This window comes from Balaenoptera musculus, chromosome 1 (genome assembly GCF_009873245.2).
Source record: "Balaenoptera musculus isolate JJ_BM4_2016_0621 chromosome 1, mBalMus1.pri.v3, whole genome shotgun sequence".
NCBI lineage: Eukaryota > Metazoa > Chordata > Mammalia > Artiodactyla > Balaenopteridae > Balaenoptera > Balaenoptera musculus.
Window position 1 is genome coordinate 18605406 of NC_045785.1, and position 22343 is coordinate 18627748.

At 41.6% G+C, this 22343-nt stretch overlaps 1 protein-coding gene across 1 annotated transcript; it reads left to right on the forward strand.

Moving 5' to 3' along the window:
• The first annotated feature begins 17553 nt into the window (after window positions 1–17553).
• Window positions 17554–22091, forward strand: PNRC2 (proline rich nuclear receptor coactivator 2). The gene is made up of 3 exons (XM_036823963.1): window positions 17554–18018; window positions 18921–19126; window positions 19427–22091. The coding sequence occupies exon 3, from the start codon at window positions 19445–19447 to the stop codon at window positions 19862–19864; it is 420 nt and encodes a 139-aa protein (XP_036679858.1). The 5' UTR covers window positions 17554–18018; window positions 18921–19126; window positions 19427–19444; the 3' UTR covers window positions 19865–22091.
• The last annotated feature ends 252 nt before the right edge of the window (window positions 22092–22343 follow it).

Consider the following 22343-nt stretch of genomic DNA (forward strand, 5'->3'; position numbering starts at 1 on the left):
TTGTAGCTGTGGGGCCATAGGTAAACAGTTTAATCTGTTTAAACCTCAATACCTTCCAGTACAAAGTAGGTCTAATCATAGTTAAAGATTCCCAGGGTTATTGTCAGGATTAAATGAGTATATGTACATCTACGTGGCTTAGTATATTAAATCCTCAGTAAATGTCAGCTCTTCTGGTAGGCAGCCCCTAAAATGGCTCCCAGGAACCCCTGCATCCTGGCACAGTCAGCCCTCTGTATCCATGGGTTCTGCGTCCCTAGATTCAGCCAACCGCAGATTGAAAATATTCCAGGGGGAAAAAATTCCAGAAACTTTCAAAAAGGAAAACCTAAATTTGCCACATGCAGGCAACTATTTACATAGCATTTACATTGTGTTTACAACTATTTACATAATATTTACATTGTATTAGGTGTTATAAGTAATCTAGAGGTGATTTAAAGTATATGGGAGGGTGTGCCTAGGTTATAAGCAACTATTACGCCATTTTATACAAGGAAGTTGAACATCCACAGATTTTGGTATCTGAGGGGGTCCTGGGACCAATCCCCTGCATATACTGAGAGACAACTGTATTTACATCCTTTCCTCCTCTTGACTGTGGGCTGGACTCAGTGACTAGCTTCCAATAAACAGAATATAGCAAAAGTGGTGAGATGTTAGGGACCCTGAGTAGCCAAAACAATCCTGAAAATGGAAGAACAAAGTTGGATGTCTCACACTTTCTGATTTCAATACTTACTACAAAGCTACAGTAATCAAAACAATGGGAAACTGGCATAAACATAGACATACAGATCCATGGAATAGAATAGAGAGCCTAGAAATAAACCCTCACACATATGGTCACATGATTTCCAACAAGAGTGCCAAGACCATTCAGTGGAGAGAGGACAGTGTTTTCAACAAATGTGCTAGGAAAACTGAATATCCACAAGCAAAAGTATGAAGTTGGACTCTCATTTTATACCATATACATAAAATAACCCCAAAATGCATCAAAGACCTAAACAGACCTAAACAGCTAAAACTCTTAAGGAAACATGGAACAAGAGCTTCACCATGTCAGATTTGGCAAAGATGTGTTGGATTATGACATCAAAGGCACAGACAACAGAAGAGAAAATAAGCAAACTGGACTTCATGAAAACTAAAAATTTTGTGCCTCAAAGGACTCTATCAGCAGAATGAAATGGCAACCTATCGAATGGGAGAAAATATTTGTACATCATATATCTGATAAGAGATTAATATCCAGAATACATAAAGAACTCCTAAAAATCAACAATGACAAAATGACCCAATTCAAAAATGGGCAAAGAAGTTGAATAGATATTTCTCCAGAGAAGATATACAGATGGCCAATAAGTATATGAAAAAGATGGTCTACATCACAAATCATTAGGGAATTGCAAGACAAAACCACAATGAGATACCCCTTCACAACCATTAGGATGGTTAATATAAAACAAAAACAAAAAATCCAGAAAATAACAAGTGTTGGCAAAGGTGTGGAGAAATTGGCACACTTGTGTAGTGCTGATGAGAGTATAAAATTGTGCAGCTGCTATGGAAAACAGAATAGTGGTTCCTGAAAATTCTTTAAATATAATTACCATATGGTTCATCAATTCCACTTGTGGCTACATAACAATAGTTGAAAGCAGGGACTTGAACAGATATTTGTTACATCCATGCTCATAGTAGCATTATTCACAGTAGCCAAAAGGTAGAAATAACCCAAATGCCCATCTACAGATGAATGGATAGACAAAATGTGGTTTATCCTTACCAGTGGAATATTATTGTCTTAGAAAAGAATGGAGGGGCTTCCCTGGTGGCGCAGTGGTTGGGAGTCTGCCTGCCAGTGCAGGGGACACGGGTTCGAGCCCTGGTCTGGGAAGATCCCACATGCTGCGGAGCAAGTAAGCCCGTGCACCACAACTACTGAGCCTGCGCGTCTGGAGCCTGTGCTCCGCAACGAGAGAGGCTGCGATAGTGAGAGGCCCGCGCACCGCGATGAAGAGTGGCCCCCGCTTGCCGCAACCAGAGAAAGCCCTCGCACAGAAACGAAGACCCAACACAGCCAAAAATAAATTAATTAATTAAAAAAAGGAAACATCCATGAGTCTTTAAAAAAAAGAAAAAAAAAAGAATGGAAATTCTAATACATAGAGGGAAAATATTATATGATTCCACTTCAGTGAGGTACCTAGAATAGTCAAAATCATAGGGACAGAAAACTGAATGGTGGTTATCAGGGGCTGGGGGGAGGGGAACATGGGGAGTTAGTGTTTAATGAGAACAGAGTTTCAGTTTGGGAAGATGAAAAAGTTCTGCAGATGGGTAGTGGTGATGGTTTCACAACAGTGTGAATGCATTTAATGCCACTGAACTGTACACCTAAAAGTGGTTAAGTTGGTCAATTTTATGTTATGTATATTTTACCACAATACGAAAACAGTGGTGGGATGTTACTTCTGAGATTAGGTTGAAAAAGACTGTGACCTCCATCTTGCTTGCTCTCCCACTTCAACTCACCCTGAAGGAAAATATTGCCGAATGGTGTGCTGTCTTGCGGAGAAGCTCCCATGGCAAGGAAACGAAGTTTTCAGCCAACAGCCAGGAAGAACCTGAGGCCTGTGGACAGCCAGGTGAGTGACTTTGGAAGTGGATCCTTCCCCACATCCAGCCTTGAAATGACAGGCTGACTCCTTATTGCAATCATGGGAAGACCCTGAGCTTCTTATTTATTGAATAAGAGAAAAAAATGAAAGCTCAAAATCAAATTACAAAAAGAATTGTTAAGAATGAAATACATGGGGCTTCCCTGGTGGCGCAGTGGTTAAGAATCCGCCTGCCAATGCAGGGGACACGGGTTTGAGCCCTGTTCCGGGAAGATCCCACATGCCGTGAGCGACTAAGCCCATGCTCCACAACTGCTGAAGCCCGCGTGCCTGGAGCCCGTGCTCCGCAACAGGAGAAGCCACCGCAATGAGAAGCCCGCTGCAATGAAAAGCAGCCCCCGTGCAGCAACAGACCCAACGCAGCCAAAAATAAATAAAAATAAAATAAATTCAAAAAGAAGTCTTTGGTCATTAATGCCCTTTCTTTGATGATTTATATGAACTCTCTTACCCCTTTAAAAAAAAAAAAATGCAATACATGAACAGGTGATTATCATCCTATCTCAAAATGAATGAACACAGGAATGAAAACCGGACTATTTAAATAAACCTAATTTTGCCAGTCATAGGAGTTCCAGGACTGTCTGCTCATACGGGTTGCTTTGCATGGCAAGAACACATGGGCACTTCCGGCAACCAGTGCTGGTACAAGACAACCCTCAACATCCACTCTTAATGATTAACACGGTTCAGGCCCCAGGGAAATGCTTTCCACATCTCTTGCCCCATGATCTTGAAACATAAGGCAATTGCACCCAAATGACATGAAGGTTTGTGGTTGATTTTGTCATTATGAATGTAAATTTGACAAGGTACTAAGATAGGACATCTTTTATTTAAATGATTTTTAGTTTGCCCCATTTAAATAATTAGACAAACGATATGTGGGTCTCCATCTGCACCCTTGCCCCAGACCCCATATGTCAGGGATAGGTCTCAGCATCATAGTATGTTGAAAAAGAAGATCCATGCTATAAAGAAGTATCTTTATTTTACTTCTTTTTTTTTTTAACTGTGGTAAAATTCACATAACTTAAAATTTACCAACTTAACCATTTTTAGGTGTGTAGTTCAGTGATTAAGTCTATTCATATTGTTGTGCAACTATCAGCATCACCCATCTCCAGAACTTTTTCATCTTGCAAAACTGAAACTCTATATGCATTTTTTGTTTGTTTGTTTTTATTGAAGTATAGTTTACAATATCATGTGAAACTCTATACTCATTAAACAATAACTCCCCATTCTGCCTCTTCCCAGCCCCTGGTAAGCACCGTTATACTTTCTGTCTCTATGAGTTTGACTACTCAAGGAACTTCATATAAGTGGAATCATACAGTATTTATCTATCGGTGATTAGCTTATTTCACTTAGCATAATATCTTCAAGTTTCAACCATGTTGTGGCATCTGTCAAAATTTCCTGCCCTTTTAAGGTGGAATAGTGTTATCGTATGTATATGCCACATTTTACTTACCCATTCACACATCAATAGACACGTGAGTTGCTTCCATGTTTTAGCTATTTTGAATAATGTTGCTGTGAACAGGGGTGTAAAAAATAATCTGTTTTTTGGCCATGCCGTGGGCATGCAGGATCTTAGTTCCCTGACCAGGGATCGAACCCACACCCCCTGCAGTGGAAGTGAGGAGTCTTAACCACTGGACTGCCAGTGAAGTCCCTAAGACCCCACTTTAAATTCATTTGGGTAGGTACACAGAAGTGGAATTGATGAACCGTATGGTAATTATATTTTTAATTATTTTAGGAGCCATCATACGCTTTTCCACAGTGGCCATGCCAATTTGCATTCCTACCAGCAATGCACAAGGGTTTCAATATCTCTGCATCCTCACCAACACTTATTATTTTTTGCTTTTCTGTTTTTGTTTTTATAATAGCCATCCCAATGGTTGTGAAGAGGTATCTCATTGTGGTTTTGTCTTGCAATTCCCTAATGATTTGTGATGTAGACCATATTTTTCATATACTTATTGGCAATCTGTATATCTTCTCTGGAGAAATATCTATTCAACTTGTTTGCCCATTTTTGAATTGGGTCATTTTGTCGTTGTTGGTTTTTAGGAGTTTTTTATATATTCTGGATATTAATCTCTTATCAGATATATGATTTGCAAATATTTTCTCCCATTCGATAGGTTGCCATTTCACTCTGTTGATAGTGTCCTTTGAGGCACAAAAGTTTTTAGTTTTCGTGAAGTCCAATTTGCTTAGCTTTTCTTTTGTTGTCTGTGTCTTTGGTGTCATAATCCAACACATCACTGACAAATCTAAATCTTGTGTCATGTTTCCTTAAGAGTTTTAGCTCTTATGTTTAGGTCTTTGATGCATTTGGGGTTATTTTTTTGTATATAGTATAAAATGAGAGTCCAGGGGCTTCCCTGGTGGCACAGTGGTTAAGAATCCGCCTGCCAATGAAGAGGACACAGGTTCGAGCCCTGGTCTGGGAAGATCCCACATGCCTCGGAGCAACTAAGCCTGTGCGCCACAACTACTGAGCCTGTGCTCTAGAGCCCCTGAGCCACAACTACTGAAGTCTGCGCACCTAGAGCCCGTGCTCTGCAACAAGAGAAGCCACCGCAATGAGAAGCCCGTGCACTGCAATGAAGAGTAGCCCCGCTTACTGCAACTAGAGAAAGCCCGTGTGCAGCAACGAAGACCCAACTCAGTCAAAAATAAATAAATACATAAATAAATAAATAAAAACCTTGAGGATATTAAAAAAAAAAAAGAATGAGTGGGATTCTTTTAAAAAAAAAATGAGAGTCCAACTTCATACTTTTGCTTGTGGATATTCAGCTTTCCTAGCACATTTGTTGAAAAGACTGTCCTCTCTCCACTGAATGGTCTTGTTGGAAATCATGTAACCGTATATGTGAGGGTTTATTTCTAGGCTCTCTATTCTATTCCATGGATCTGTGTGTCTATGTTTATGCCAGTTTCCCATTGTTTTGATTATTGTAGCTTCGCAGTAAGTATTGAAATCAGAAAGTGTGAGACTTCAACTTTCTTCTTCTGTTTTCAAGATTCTTTTGGTTATTCAGGGTCCCTTGGGACCCACATGAATTTTAGGATGGATTTTTCTATCTGAAAAAGAATGTCATTGGGTTATTGATAGGGATTGCATTGAGTGTATAGATCACTGGGTAGTATTGACATCTTAACAATATTAAGTCTTCCAATCCATGAACATTGGTGACTTTCCACTTATTTATGTCTTCTTTAATTTCTTCTAGCATTTTAAAATTTTTTATTTTAGTTTTCATTGAACAAGACTTTCACCTCCTTGGTTAAATTAATTACTAAGTATTTTATTCTTTTTGATACTATTATAAATGGAGTTGTTTTCTTAATTTCCTTTTCATATTGTTCATTGTTAGTTTATAGAAATGTAACTGATTTGGGGGTGTTGACTTTTTATTATGCTACTTTGTCAAATTTGTTTATAGTTCTAATTGATTTTGGTGGAATTTTAGGGTTTTCTACATATAAAATCATATCATCTGCAAACAGAGATAATTTTACTTCTTTTCCAATATGGATGCCTTTTATTTCTTTTTCTTGCTTAATTGCACGGTATAGGACTCTGGGACTATGTTTAATAGAAATGGCAAAACTGAGCATCCTTGCCTTGTTCCTGTTCTTAGAGGAAAAGCTTTCACTCTTTCACCATTGAGCATGATGTCTGCTGTGGGTTTTTCATACATGACTTTTATTATGTTGAGGTAGTTTCTTTCTATTCCTAGTTTGTTGAGTGTTTTATTTTGTCAAATGCTTTTTCTGCATTAGTTGAAATGATCATGTGGTTTTTTCCTTCATTCCATTTAAGTGGTGTATTACATTGATCAGTTTTCTGTATGTTGAACCATTCTTGCATATCAGGAATGAATTCCATTTGGTCATGGTGTATAATCCCTTTACTATGCTGTTGAATTCAGTTTGATAGTATTTTGTTGAGAGTTTTTGTATTAATGTTCATAAGGGATATTGGTCTGTAGTTTTCTTTTCTTGTCATGTCTTTGTTGGCTTTGGTGGCAGAGTGTTATAAAATGAGTTAGGAAATGTTCCCTCCTCTTCAATTTTTGGGAAAATTTTGAGAAGAATTGGTGTTAGTTCTTCTTAAATGTTGGTAGAATCCACCAGCGAAGCCATTAGGCCAAAGCTTTTTCTTTGTCAGATTTTGATTACTGATTTGATCTCCTTACTAATTATAGGTCCAGTCAGATTTTCCATTGCTTTTTGACTCAGTCTTGGTAGGTTATATGTTTCTAGAAATGCTTCCATTTCATCTAGGTTATCCAATTTGTTGGAGTACAGTTGTTCATAGTACTCTCATAATCTTTTTATTTTTGTAGAATTGGTAGTAATGTCTCAACTTTCATTCCGGATTTTGAGTAATTTGAATCCTCTCTTTTTTTCTTAGTCAATATAGCTAATTTGTCAATTTTTTTTTAAAGAACCAACTTTTGGTTTTGTTGATTTTCTCTGTTGTTTTTCTATTCTGTATTTTATTTATCTCTGTTTGAATCTTTATTATTTCCTTTCTTCTGCTACCTTTGAGCTTAGTTTGTTCTTTTTCTCGTTCCTTAAGTAGTAAAGCTAGATTGTTGATTTGAGATATTTCTTGTTTTTAGTGTGTTTATACATACACATTTCTCCCTTAGCACTGTTTTTGCTGCATTGCAAAAGTTTCGGGATGTTGTGCTCTCATTTTCATTTGGTTTTAAGTAGTTTCTAATTTCCCTTGTGACATATTTGACCCATTGATTGTTTAAGAGTGTGTTGTTTAATTTCCACAATTTTGTGAATTTTCCAGTTTTCCTTCTGTTATTGACTTCTGACTTCATCCTGTTGTGGTCAGAGAAGATACTTTAAATGATATCCATATTTTAAAATATATTTTGACTTAATTTGTGACCTAAAATATGGTCTATGCTGGAGAATGTCCCATGTGCACTTGAGAAGAATGTGTGTGCTCTTCTTCTTGGGTAGAGTGTCCTGTATATGTCTGTTAGATCTGGTTGGTTTATTGTGTTGTTCAAGTCCTCTGTTTCTTTACTTATATTCCATCTGGTTGTTCTATCTTTTAATGAGAATGGCATATTGAAGTCTCCAACTATTGTTGTAGGAATATCTATTTCTCTCTTCAGTTCTATCAATTTTTGCTTCATACATTTGATTGTCTGTTATTAGGTACATAAACTTATTCTTTTAAATCTGTTCCGGTTGATCGTTCTTTTCCAGTCAAAACACCCATTTTCATGGGGAGGTGACCTTTTTGCTTACTCGTAGGCAGGGCTGACATTTAGCCAGTATGCTCCCAATGGCCTTACTGGCTGTCTAATTTTGATTGGTCAAATGTCTGATTGGATGTTGTCTGTGCTACACCAGTTGTTATTTTACATTACCGTCCTTTCTTTTGGGTAATAGAATTCTGTGGTCACTTTAAATTTTAAACTCAATTTTGACTCAGTAATTAAAATTGGTCAGTCCCGGTTATAATCAGAACTCTGAACTTGGTTGAGAGTTGATGCTCTCTTCTTCCTTATTTCTCCCTCAGCAGCTTGCTAACTATATAGCGTTTGACATCTCTGAGATTTCAGTCACAGAGGAAGAAGTGTAAAGGAGAGCAGGAAAGTTCCTTCTGGACCAGAGCTCTTGTCAGATGGCTTCATGTTTTCCTGGCTTGATGGATATCAAAAGCTGCCTCTTGCTCTTGGGCACTTTTGGGGGTCCTTCAGGAACTCCTCTTCATGAGTTCACCTGGCTGTAATCTCTTTGCAGTGAGCTGTGCTCCTCCTTAGGCTGGCTCCTGCAGAAGCTCCCTCAGCTTCTGCCTCTTAGCAGTACGCTTTCACTGCAGGAATACCCTTGTGGGCAGGATCCCTCTGAAAATAACCCCACATACGGTAGACTATATTTATAGCCTAGTTTTTCTTTGCTTCCTTTCTAATTGGCGTTAAGAATATATGTGCAAAAAAAAAAAAAAAAAAAGAATATATGTGCAAGTTTACTAGGCTGATGATAGCCTGGACTCAGAAGGGTGGCTACCTTCCATTCCAGAGCAAGCTGTATTCTGAGCATTTTCTAGAAATACAGACCCTGAAGACTATGTCAGTGTAGCAGGCTAAAAGCAGAGGCTTTGGTATCTCATTGACCCAGGTGTGAGTTCTCTGTGTGTGACTTTGAGAAAATCATTTAACCTATCTCTCTGAATCTCAATTTTCTCATCTGTTAAATGGGGATAATAATATTACTTACCTTAGTGGGATTGTGTTGAGAATTAAATAAGATAATGCATATAAATTGCTTAGTACACTGTCTTGCTCATTGTAAAGTGCTCAGTACTTACCCCTTATTATCTAATGAGGGGTACATTTGGAATACGCAAAAGGTCATACCTTGGAATTGCACAAGGTAACAGTTATAACAAAATAAAATAAAGATCTATCAATTAAAGGCAAGGAGACGGTATAAAAATTCAGCCACGGTGAACTGGAGTCAAGAGATCAGACTGTCCTGGGGGAAGATATTTCACTTCCCCATGCATTAGAAGCTGTGGATTTAATGGAGATTCCTTGGTGCCTGTGTAGTCACACCATGGTGTCAACTAGGCCAAAGTGTTAATCATCTATTAAAGCTATGTCACTATGTCTTTTGTACTGTGGCAAAACACAAGCTCTTGGGCCATGGAAGCTTGAAGCGCAGTCTCTTCCCAAACCTATGCAATCAGCCAGAGAACATCAGCCACCTGAGTCAGTGGAAAATTCCAGATGTTTGTAGCTCATTAACTGCCAATCGATGACTATGGAGGCTGTCAACTGTGCTGAGTAAGTAGACCTTATTAGCATCATGTTCCCTGAAGAAAGAACTGTTTCACAGGCATATTTCTTAAAGGGGCCACATATAACCGCCATCTTTAAAAAACCTTTTCAGATTCTTTAGACTATTTCCCTTCTGTGTAAATTCGCTAACTCCTCTTACAGACCCAATGTCACAGAAGCAGCCATAGATAACAAAGAGGGAGAATAGTATCTCAAAGCTGGAAGCCTGAGACTTCACTTTTGCCCTGATGTTGGGGGCATACATTAAAAGTCTTACCTATATATTTACCCTAGTAATTTTACCTCTAGGAATTTATTTAAAGGGAATTTATTTTAAATAAAGTTTATTTAAGGAAGTGAAGATTTATCTATAAGGATATTCAACTCAGCACGTAATAGCAAAAGATTGCAAGCAACAGTAGGGGGGTTGGTGAAATTAACGACAGATGATCACAACATAAAACACTGTTAACAACCACGTAGGCATGTATATATACACAGAAACACGTTCACAATATATTGAGTTTAAGAAGTGAAAAAGGGCTTCCCTGGTGGCGCAGTGGTTGAGAATCTGCCTGCCAATGCAGGGGACACAGGTTCGAGCCCTGGCCGGGGAAGATCCCACATGCCGCAGTGCAACTAAGCCCATGTTCCACAACTACTGAGCTTGAGCTCTAGAGCCCGCAAGCCACAACTACTGAGCCCACGTGCCACAGCAACTGAAGCCTGCATGCCTAGAGCCTGTGCTCCGCAACAAGAGAAGCCACTGCAATGAGAAGCCCGCGCACTGCAACGAAGAGTAGCCCCCGCTCACCGCAACTAGAGAAAGCCCGCGCACAGCAACAAAGACCCAACACAGCCAAAAATAAATAAATAAATAAATAAATAAATTTATTAAAAAAAAAAAAGAAGTGAAAAAAAATCAGATAACAAAAGAACATACACCATTTATTACCACTCTTATAACTAGAAAAAAGAAAAAGCTCAATAACAGAGGGCTTTCTATGTGCCAGGCATTGTTCTAAGTACTTCAAGGATGTTGACTTAGTTAATTCCCTACACTAACTATTAGGTATTGTATTATCCCCATTTTACAGATGAGGAAATTAAAGCACAGAGAGGTTAAAAATTCTGCCAAGGTCATATGCCAGTAAGTCACAGAGCTGAGATTTGACTCTGGACAGGCTTTGGAGTCTGTGCTCTTACCACTCCATACTGCTTCTCAGTATAGAAAAAAGGCTGGAAGGACATCCTCTGAAAGTCTTATCTTTGTGCTTATCTCTGGGAGGTAAGATGTTTTATTTTATTTTTTTGTTTATCTGCCTTTTCTACAGTTAACACACATTACTTATGTAACAAGATAAACTCCAATAAAAATGTTTAAGAGAGAAGATCTTTGTTGCAGACTTGAAAAAGTCTCTCTGAGCCTCAGTTTCTTCATCTGTAGAATGGTAATAACACCTCTCCTGTAGAGCTAATGCCAAGATTGAAATAATGCTTGTGAAAGCACTCGGATAGTGTAGATTTGGAACGTGTTAAAAGTGCTACGTGGGGCTTCCCTGGTGGTGCAGTGGTTGAGACTCTGCCTGCCAATGCAGGGGACACAGGTTCTATCCCTAGTCCGGGAAGATCCCACGTGCCACAGAGCAACTAAGCCCGTGCACCACAACTACTGAGCCTGTGCTCTAGAGCCCGTGAGCCACAACTACTGAGCCCGCATGCCACAACTACTGAAGCCCACGTGCCTAGAGCCCATGCTCCGCAACAAGAGAAGCCACTGCAATGAGAAGCCCGCGCACCGCAACGAAGAGTAGCCCCTGCTCGCCGCAACTAGAGAAAACCCGCGCGCAGCAACAAAGACCCAACACAGACAAAAATTTAAAAAATTTTAAAAAAAGGTGCTAGGTGCTACAGTACAAAGCAACACAAAGTAGAAAGCGACAAGGCAAGATGTCTGCAGGAATTCAGAGATTGTCAAGTTGAGCAGACAGGATGTGAGAGTTTGAGGGGGCTCATATCTCATCTGATTCTCTTTAGCGACTCCAACGACTTCTGAGCTGAGGATTGTGTGCCTCTTCCTCATGCCCTGGGCGTGACTAGTTGGGAGACAGGTATTGTCATGATCTTATATGTTCCATAAGTTGTTACAGAAAAACCTGAACGAACTTTCTGGCTAACCCAATATAAGTAGATGGCTCTCATCTCCCACTATTTTTTTTCAGTGAGTGTCCCAGATTTCCTCTTATTATCAATCCAGTTGCCCGTCTGAGCCTGTTTTGGTTGTTCTTCTAAACATTGCTTCCCATCTCGCTGTTCGCACAGCTTCTGACCTGAAGGACTGGGAGCTCAGCCCCTGCAGCGGGCCAAGCAGCGACAGCTTGGCTCAACGGACTAGCAGGGAGCTTGCTGGCAGAGCCGGGGGTCCACTTGTGAGATAAACACCTTCTGAAGTTAATCTAAGTACCTCTGGGTGTTCAGGAGCTAGTTTCTCACTCTTTCCAGTTGTTCGTGTGATCACTACCTTTGAGGATTATGGAGGACAAAGGGGGTCCCCTTCACACATACATCCCCACGCTAGGGGATCGCCCTTAGAAAAACTTAGAGCAGGAGCTGTCAACCAGAGTGAGACACTGGAATCAGATGCGCGGTAGGCAAAACTTTACCTCCACCTTCGTAAGCTCTTCAGCTGGACCTGAGAATTAAACTGATGTAAAGCAGACTAACAAGGTAGAAACATTCAAGTCTATTTAATATAAGTTTTATGTGACGCGGAGCCTTCATGGGGAAATGAAGACCCCAAGAAGTGGTAAATCCTAAATGCTTTTCTACTAGATTGAACAAAGGCAGGCAACTGTGGAAAAGTAACTAAAATATATGGAGAGCCTAAAAGAAGATAAAGAGTTGTTACTGAATTTGGTCCCACTCTTCACTGCCTACAAAATCAATACTCTATCAGTGCTGACAGAAAGGAAAGTTGCCTTTAAACCGAATGCCTGCAATCTGGGAAGAAGGTGGACTCAGCATCCTCCAAAACCATATCTCAAGTTTCTGCTCGGCCATGAAAGTTTTTAAAAGGAAACAGGGAAGTAATCTTCGTTAATCATTGAGATCGGGGGTCAGAGTCGTCACCATACCCCGCTGTGCAGGCTTGGGTGCAGGCTTGTCGACTCCTCCTGATCTTTATTTCTTTATTTAGAAATAAGCCAAAGGCCAAATGAATTTTAAGTAAAATAAGTCCTTGGGGACTCATGATCTTTATTTAGATGCCATTTTGTTCGCACAGTTTGTTCAAGAGATTACTGAAGGGGAAGCTAGGAAAGAGATCTGGTCATCCGTTAATTACTTATTCTTCATTTCTACTTCACTCATCTATGGAAAGAACCAACAAGCTAGGCAAATTATTGTGTGATCAAAAGATTTAAAAGGGGTACGAGGGCCGGAGATGAGTAGAGCATGGGGGTGCCTGGTTTAAGATTAGTGTCAAGATAAAGGGGTGCCTCCTGCAGAGAGCTCTTTCCTGCAAAGAGCTTTTTTCTGCCAAAAGCCGCTCACAAATCCCCGCTTGTCAGAACATCATTCCATCTCTATGGGATCATGGGTGAAAGTCCGTCTTCTGTAACTTCTGCGTGCTGACATAGGGCACTGTATCCTTAGAGTGGAAGATGTCGACATGGGTATGTAGCATCTCCCTGCTGACAGCTGTCTCGCCCCTTTACATATATAGGCAGAACAAGCTGCAATTATTTTGATGCCCACAAAGATGCAGATTATTATGAGCAGTAGTATTAATCCCACCCTCTTAAGGCCAGCTCTTGGAGCTGCGCTAGCCATAGTTTCAGCACTGCTCAAGATGCAGCAGTTTACGTCACAGCTGCAGTCTGGTCATCATGCAGTCAGCTTTTTCCCTCTGATGGCAGTTACAGTATCTGTAGAACAACTCAGGAAGGTGCATCGGACACTGAGTCTGTGACTCTATTGTCCTAATCATTAGCTGCTTGAGCCTGCTCTTTTGTGACTCAGGGAGGCCTGGGAGACTCCAGCTTTTCTACAAACAGGAGGCAGGAGATGTGACTGGGCCTTTGTATCAATACTTGGGGAGGGGTGGGGGGTGGCCCACAGGGGTCTGCTTGGTTCCAGACTTACTTTGACAAGGTCTGTTTGCACAGAATTCTCCTGGCCTTGACACCCTCCCCACCCCCCGCCACCCGTCTCTGGTGATAAGAACGTTTCTTTCCTCTTGGTATAGGAAGGGTATCTCTTTTTTTTTTTTTTTTTACTGACTGTGTTGGGTCTTTGTTGCTGCACACGGGCTTTCTCTAGTTGCGGTGAGCGGGGGCTACTCTTCGTTGCGGTGCGTGGGCTTCTCATTGTGGTGGCTTCTCTTGTTGTGGAGCATGGGCTCTAGGCGCGCGGGCTCCAGTAGCTGTGGCTCGCAGTCTCTAGAGCTCAGGCTCAGTAGTTGTGGCACACGGGCTTAATTGCTCCACGGCATGTGGGATCTTCCCAGCCCAGGGACTGAAACTGTGCCCCCTGCATTGGCAAGTGGATTCTTAACCACTGCACCACCAGGGAAGCCCAGGAAGGGCATCTTTCACAAGGGCGTTTTCTCCTGCTTTCAGGAAGAAAAGGGGAGGTGGGTCAGAGCACCCTTCCTGCACCTGCTGTTTTTCAAGTGCCTTTAGCTCAAAATAATCATTATGCCAAAGTGGCATATTTAGGAGTGGCATATTCTGCCAGCCTTCAGCTGGAACTGGAACACCCAAGCACCCATCCTCAAAGATTCTGATCCTGGGCTGGGGGTCCAGGCAGCAGAACCCTTTAAAGGTATTGAAGATTGAGAATTGCTGGGTCAGAGTCAGAAGAAGTGTGGGAGTTTCACATTGACTTCCTGTGCCCCATTTAGTAATTAGACCGAAATGGCTGTAATGGCTGTGGACTGATTTGCAATCGCTCTGGAATGTGTGAGCAACTGGGGAGCGAGCAGCAGCTGCTTCCCCAGGAAACAAAACCACTGTGCATGGAGGGGTGTGTGTTTTGATACCAGTTTGGCAACAAGAGTCCTAAGGCACATCAAAACATCAGGCAGGTTGTCCGTCCACTTTACTCTTGGCAGAGGCCAAGAACTTGCTCGCCCTAAATGAAATAAGCCACCAGCTGACAGACCTGCAAGCATTCAAAGCTGTCCTCTGAATTCATAGATGAGCTCGAGGAAGAAACAGAACCAAACTGGCTTGTTTTGAGATAGACACCCTGGCGGAGTAAATGATCCAGCCCGAAAGCCAGTCAGTTCAACTAGAGACTTGTTCCAAATATTTGGCAAACTCGGGTGTTTGTCTCACTTGCTCTGGCCCCCGTGGGGCCTAAATAGAATAAGCATCAGCCTGTAACTTGCCAGTCCTCCAAAGCTGGACTTTCAGAAACGCCTTTTTGCCTCACTTCTACTTACAGATTAGGCAGGTAATGTTGATTTTTAGCTCCCACAGATACATAATTCAAAACAGATTCTCGGGGGAAAGGATTTCAGCGAGTGTGGAAATCCTCTCCTTTTACCTTCCATTCTACAGGGTCTGAGCACAAGGTCTGGAACCTGCACTCCTTCGCAGTGTTAGCAGGTTGATTTTTGTGTTTGCATACAATTGGCACTGCCTGTCCTTGACTCTCTGGGGAAGAACTGAGGAAACGAATCTCCTCAGACACCAGCTTACCTCTCTGAAAAGTGGTAAAGGGAAAAGCTTTTTGAGTTTTTTAGGGCTGGGATGGAGCCTCATTCACTGTTGTATTCCCAGGGCTTGGCGGAGTGCCTGCCTCAAAGAAGGCATCAGGTAAATCTTTGTCAAATAAATGCTTGGTATTAAACACCCACGTATTTATTATGCATTTGGTGCCCAGTATTGGTGGCTGATCGACATGTTGAGAGCTGTTTGTTTATATCAACATTTTCCTATTTGAACGGAGAATCACTAATTGTATCGTGTTGGTGGAACTGGCTTTAAAGCCCAGCCTGGCACAGCCAGAGGCTGTGCCAGACGTCCTGAAAAGGATGTGATTTTTAACTCCTGCTCTCCAGTTCTGAGCTGTTGTGGGCACTTGGTAAATATTAATGAAGGATGAGGCTGGAGCTATATTGGGAGGCTCCTGGGAGTCTGGGACATGGTAAAGGCTTTAACGGCAGTCTTCGGCGGGCAGCCTGACTCTGACCTTCTGGCAGAGAAGCTGGCTCAGCCAGACGGCAAGATGGACGCTTCACCCTGCCCAAGCTTCCCCAGCACGCCAGCCAGCAGCCAGTCAGTGTCTGCTCTGGGCAAAGCACATTTTGGGCCCTGGGGAGGACATAGAGGTGACTCAGACACGGATGCTGCAGGGAACATAGGGTGGGCTCTGGAGCCTTAGTGTGTGGCTTTCAGCTTTAAACTGAGCCTCAGATTTCGGATCTGTACAGTGGAGATCAAAATAGCACCTACTCCACAATTTGTGAAAATTCAACGAAATGATGTAAGCAAAACAATTTAGCACAGGGCAGAGGGAGGCAGAATAAGTATCCAAAACAGTACATCGTGTGTGTGTTTACAAGCACCCGATACATTACCCGTATGTTTATACAGATAAGATCCGGAGGGTGATTTAATTTTGTAATACAATTTGGGGCCAATGCAGTGTTTGTTGTTGTTGTTGTTTTAAAGTAACACAATCAGATCCATGAGGGTAGAAAGGAGGGCGAGGTAGGAGTATAGGAGGGATGAATTTGAAAGATATTTGGATGATGATAATAAAAAAGAATTAGAAAAGAGAAGTGCTCAGACTGAAACCAGACTGTTCATTTTACAAATCACTATATTAAAAAATATATTGTAAGGGTCTTTTCTTAAGTCAAAGTCTTGAATCCATTAAATACAGCCTGGCTGTAATCTGGCTGGATGTCTAAGCCAGCTTCTTGAATTTTTAGAAAATAGATTACACTTTCAGTAAGGTCGTTTACTATGTACATCTTACTTGACTATAATGATTAGCAGCTGAAAGTCCCATGCTCAGAAGTATCTTTTCTATTCTATTCTACACATTTCACCAAATTAATTTGATTAACAAACTCCTCTTTTAAATTGGTGTTCTTAAGAAACTTAATTAAGGTCCGTGGCTACAAGAACATAGGGGTGGGGGATGATGGCAGCAGAAAAACTGAAAATTAAAAAAGGAATTATGTGGGACTCATAAAAAGTACATATAAATCCTGTAACAAATAAAAAGTACATATAAATGCTGTAACAAAAATGCGTACATGCTCATAGAAATTGGTGTTCTTTAAAACACAAACTCTGGGTTGCTATCCATTTACTCCAAAGAAGTTGCCCTTTTCCTCTTCCCTGCACTTTGGTGGCATAATCAACTGAACTCTACCTTTTCTCCCCGCTTTCACTTACAAACTGGGCAGAAAGGGGACTAAGGGAGCCCCATTCTCGCAACAGATTTTTCTTGTGCGCTTACAGGGTGCTCTGTGCTCGGAGAAAGAGGTGGGGGGGGGGATGGGCAGACACGTAGCCACCACACCGCGTGACTTAAGTTCAGGACCAGTGGGACACAAAAGAAGAACTGATTAACTTGATCCGCACCTGTGTCGGAAACGCCTTCACAAGGGAGGCAACTACTCAAGAATTTCGAGGCTGCGGGCAGGGAGGACAAGAGGGAACCGCAGGGGAACCGCAAGCTGGAGAGCTGCAAAGAAGTCCCCGTGACCGGGGAACAGAGTGACAGGAGTGTCAGGACTAAGTGGTCAGGGGCCAGCTTCAGAAATAACTTGCTGGAGTATCTTCCGTCAGTAAGAGATCGGGTACACGGCTCGGTGAACTTAACTCGGGAACTCAAAGCCCCTTCGCTGACTCCCCAAGGCGGGGAACCACCGGGTTCCGAGGGCCGCGGGCCCCTCGAGCCGGGCAGCCCGGGTGAAAGCCGCTGCCCGGGCGGACGGCTGACGCCCCTTCCCCGGCGCGCCGGGCTCGGGCCCCGGAGTCGCCACGAGGGGGTGGCGTTGGCCGTGTTCTGTAGTGCCGGGCGAGGCCGGGCGGGCGCCTCCGGGAGAGGCCGGTGTCAACCGGGAGCCGGCGGACGGACGGCAGCCGGGGCCGCGGCGGTTGTTCCCGACATGCTCTTCTCGGGGAGGATTTCAAACCCTCGGCCGCAACCACCTCCCCTCTCTCCCGGCCCCGTCGGGCCCCAGCAACAGGCGGCGGCCCGCGTATCATTGGCCGGGCCGCGCAAAGGCGTGTTTTGATTGGCCGCCGCGCCTCCCGGCCCCGCTCTAGCCCTCACCGCCGCCTCCATTTTGTCGGTAGAGGCAGAAGGGGAAGGTCGGTCGGGACGCTGAGGTGGCCTGCAGCTGTCTCGTCGGTGCTCGTGGGCTTCGCTCGTTCCGTGCCTCGTCTCTCCCTGGAAGGGGAGGGGGGCTTCGACGCCGAGCAGGAGCCGCCGCCGCCGTAGTCCCGGGTTCGAAGTCGGTGAGTGGCGGCGGCGCGGCGGGTGCGGCCATGTTGGCGGCCGCGCTCCCCATTGTTGGGGGAAGGAGGCGAGATCCGAGGCCGGGCGGGCGCGAGCGGCCCGGAGGAGCGGGTTCCCGGGCCGGGCTCGAGGAACGCTGAGCCGCTCGGAAGCCCAGCGCCGTCGGCAGAACCGAACTTTCCGGGCTCGCGTTGGGAATGACTCAACGATCCGGGAACTAATTTTTTTAGGGCTGTTAACATAGTGTGGAAGGGCCTCTCACCTTTTCGAAAAGAAGAGGGCTTATTATTTGTTCGGTAACTTGGTTTCTTGCATATTAAATGAAATCTCGAATGTTTAATGTTCACGATAGGGAGGCAATTTTTTATATTTAAGAACTGACTTGGCTTGTTACGGCTTGTGAAACTTATTTTAAGACGGGGAGGAGTCAAGAGTTCATAACCAAAGGAAGAGCTGCAAGACGTAAACACGTTGGGAGAGGAGGCTTTGTGAAAACAGATATGTGATGTGTACAAAGACTGGGAAATTCTGGTGGGACTTTAAAAACATGGTCTTTAGGAAAGATTTTAAGCCCATTTCTTGGCATGGCTGTAAAGGTTAATGCTTCCATGGTTTAACATTTTGGTCACAAAATCCGTGTGAGAATCTGAAAGGTTCCTAGGAAAAAGATGCAACTTGTTGCGGGATTTGGCGGACACCCCTCCCCACATTCCTCAGGGGTTCCTGGATCTCGAGGGTTTTTAAACGATGACAGTTACAAGGTCAAAGCCATCTTTAGAGACATTATTTTCTGCCTTTTAGTTCAGGAAGTAGTCACTCTTTAACTATTTCTGTAGTAAATGTAAATAATCACTTTCTCCTGTGTTTTTGAATTGAAATAATGAAATATTTGCTTTTCTAGCTAAGACTTCTCTCAAACTTGTGTGCTGAGGAGACTCAGATGTTGGCCTCAGCTCCTAGGCTGAACTCAGCAGATCGGCCCATGAAAACTTCTGTATTGAGACAAAGGAAAGGATCTATCAGAAAGCAACATCTATTATCCTGGGCGTGGCAGCAAGGAAGACGACAGGTGGTGGAAATCCTGCAATCTGAAAAGCAGACTGAAAGGTATCAAAAACTTCCCGTTGTAATGGGGCAGGCATTTTATGATGGACTCATCCTAAACAGTTTTTATTTTTAGATAGAGGATTATTCGGATTTGTGGATAAGCTCACTTTTCTTAGAAAGGTAGTAAAGTGCATGTAATGAAGTGTGAACAGTATAGTGAAGTTAAAGCAGCTGAATAGCACGTATTTGAGTCTTACCCAAGATTTCTGGAGTTACAAATTGGAGCTATTTAAGTTTCTTAAAGTTTTGAACTATTTGAAGTGGAATTCTACTCAATGTTTTGTTTGCATTCACTTACAGGTGACAAAGAAGCTGAAGATGGGTGGTGGCGAGAGGTATAACATTCCAGCCCCTCAGTCTAGAAATGTTAGTAAGAACCAACAACAGCTTAGTAGACAGAAGACCAAGGATCAGAATTCCCAGATGAAGATTGTTCATAAGAAAAAGGAAAGAGGACATACTTATAATTCATCAGCAGCTGCATGGCAGGCCATGCAAAGTGGGGGGAAGAACAAAAATTTTCCAAATAATCAAAACTGGAACTCTAGCTTATCAAGTCCCACCTTACTTTTTAAGTCTCAAACTAATCAGAACTATGCTGGAGCCAAATTTAGTGAGCCGCCATCACCAAGTGTTCTTCCTAAACCACCAAGCCACTGGGTTCCTGTTTCCTTTAATCCTTCTGATAAAGAAATAATGACATTTCAACTTAAAACCTTACTTAAAGTACAGGTGTAAAATGAGATAAAGTATTAATGTGTTTAAATTTAGTCATATTTAGGGATAACTGGCAATTGTCTCAGACCAAATTCACTAGGGAATTTAATGTGTAAAACTGCTAATTAATGTAGAAAATATAATGAGACTTAACTGTTTTGTGTGTTATGTGCACTGTGATGGTAGAATCAGTGCAACTTAAAATAACTAAATTATTGATAATTGTACTTCACATAAAATACTAAGTGTTCTCAATTGAGTAACCAAGTGAAACCAGTCAAGTTTAGATTTGGGGAATGGTAAAGGAATCAACTTTTTCTATTGCCTGTTGGGGGAAAATAGTAATTTAAGATTATCATTCACAGATCAGCAGATTGACTTGTTGAGATCTGGTAAATGATTATAAGCATCCAGTTAAGACATACAGGGGTTGAAAACTAGTTGAATATTTGAAAGTTTAATGTCCTAGAAACACCTAAACCAGTAATATGCCAACAATCTGATGCACTGCCAAAAGAAAATGTGAATTTTTTTTTATAGTTGTATTTTAGTGAACTGTATGGTGGTGAATGCGGAAAGGGCACTAGGGGCTATTTAGAATGAAACAGTATACCCCATTGTCCCTGTTACTGACATGCAGTGGATAGGTGTCTGCCAACAAATGCACCGAAACCATTTTTTATAGAAATAGTATTCGGTGTTCACCGAGTAGCTTTCAGAATACATTTTTGTATTATGGCACTGCACAAGCTATTCTGACAGTGATCTGGCTTCAAATCATCCCTGCACAGCTTGTTTAAAGTTGGGAGCTATATAATGTGAAAGTTTTACGTACCTAGGAAAGAGCCATGTAAATATATGTAATAAACTTGTAGCATATGTAAAGTTTTGTTGGCATTTATCCTACAAAAATAGAATATTTTAGTATGAATTTGCTGAATGTAAGACATGGACTCCTTTTATACTATGGCCTAATTTTAAAGGTCCAAAAAAACCTTGTTTTTAAAGTTTGCCCTTGTGCTAAAGTGCCACTGCACGTATACTATGATTGATCTTGTTGTAAACTATATTTCAAAGTAAATCCTAGTGTAAGAAGTTTTATATAACTGAAAAGGTTTTAAGCTGCTAAAACACTTCCTATTTTTCAGAGATGTGAAATGCAGTATGGGATTATTTTAATTTCTTTCTTAAGCCCAAAGATGAACTATTAAGGGGTTCCTCTAACCTTAAAAGATTCATTTTGGCTTTCAACAATTTGTGTAACCTATGAGTATAGTGTACAATGCCAGCGTTTTTTTTTTTTTTTTTTTTTGGTCAACAGGTGCAACCCAGGGGACCACTCATTGCAAAAGATGCAATTTCTTGCCTAATACCATGATAACATGTTTTGTTTACCTTAAAGATAAGCGCTAATTATAACAGCCAACCCAATGAATTAAAAGGAAAGCGTGGGGGGGGTCTATTTAGAATATGGTGGTAGGTGCCCTCTTTTCTCATTTGGCAGCTTTTTTGATACTTTTAAGCAGAATGGGTAAGTTGTATTTCTCCTAATAAATTCAGGTGAGATAATATTGCCCACATCAAATAATGATATCCTAAAGACAAGTTTATATAATAGTACTAATGTACATACAGGAATTTGAAGCATGAAATTAAAAAATAAAATTGCTTTTTCCCATGTCTTGTTTTTATTGTATAAAAATTGTTATGACTATGTAATATTCTTAGAATGCACATAATTAACCCTACTGAAATACAATAGGACTGTTGGTTTTAAGAGGCAACCAGTTTGCTAACTGATAGACATTTGGATTAGCAGCTATACCGTTAAAAAAGCAACTGTGGCTTCCCAGCAGGGCTAACAGTAAAAGGCCACAGAATATTACTTTGGAAACTTACATAAAGCTTCTGAATTCATCTCATACCAAATTGAGTAAAGCAGGTTTAACCGCCTGTCTCCCTCTTCTATATTTTAAGATGACTTAGGTAAACACAAGAGTTCTTGTCAATTTGAGAAATTCTGCAAATTTTTTTTTCTATGAACCTATTATTTTCACAAGGGGACCTTGGAGGAGAAAAAAGACACAAGAACTAAACTGGCTTTCTAATATGTTCCAAATGATAGGATAGCTTAAACTAGTTCAAGAAAAATCTTTTTAATTTCTATACTAAGCAAGCAGTGAATCCCAGGGCCAGGCTGTATTTTCTCCTGCAAACTGTCAGAATAAATTGATTTGGCAGAAATTAATAATGTCTTTTTTCCTGTTTATTCCCAGTGTAATTTCTATTAACAGTGCCAAGAATTGCCCAGTTCTTTGCAGTACTGCACTGGAATCCCACTAGAGTCAACAATTTTCATCCCAAGCATCTTTATGTTAGGTTTTGATGTATACATGTAAATACAGTATATACTAGATTTTTGGTTTGGGACGGACTCAAGTGGTAAAAGTGTTCGGAGAAGAGCACATTGGCTTTAACTACAAAAATTTTTAATAGCTAC

Bases quoted from the DNA above. Each gene is read 5' to 3' on its own strand.
- PNRC2 (XM_036823963.1), top strand. From the start codon at position 19,445: ATGGGTGGTGGCGAGAGGTATAACATTCCAGCCCCTCAGTCTAGAAAT.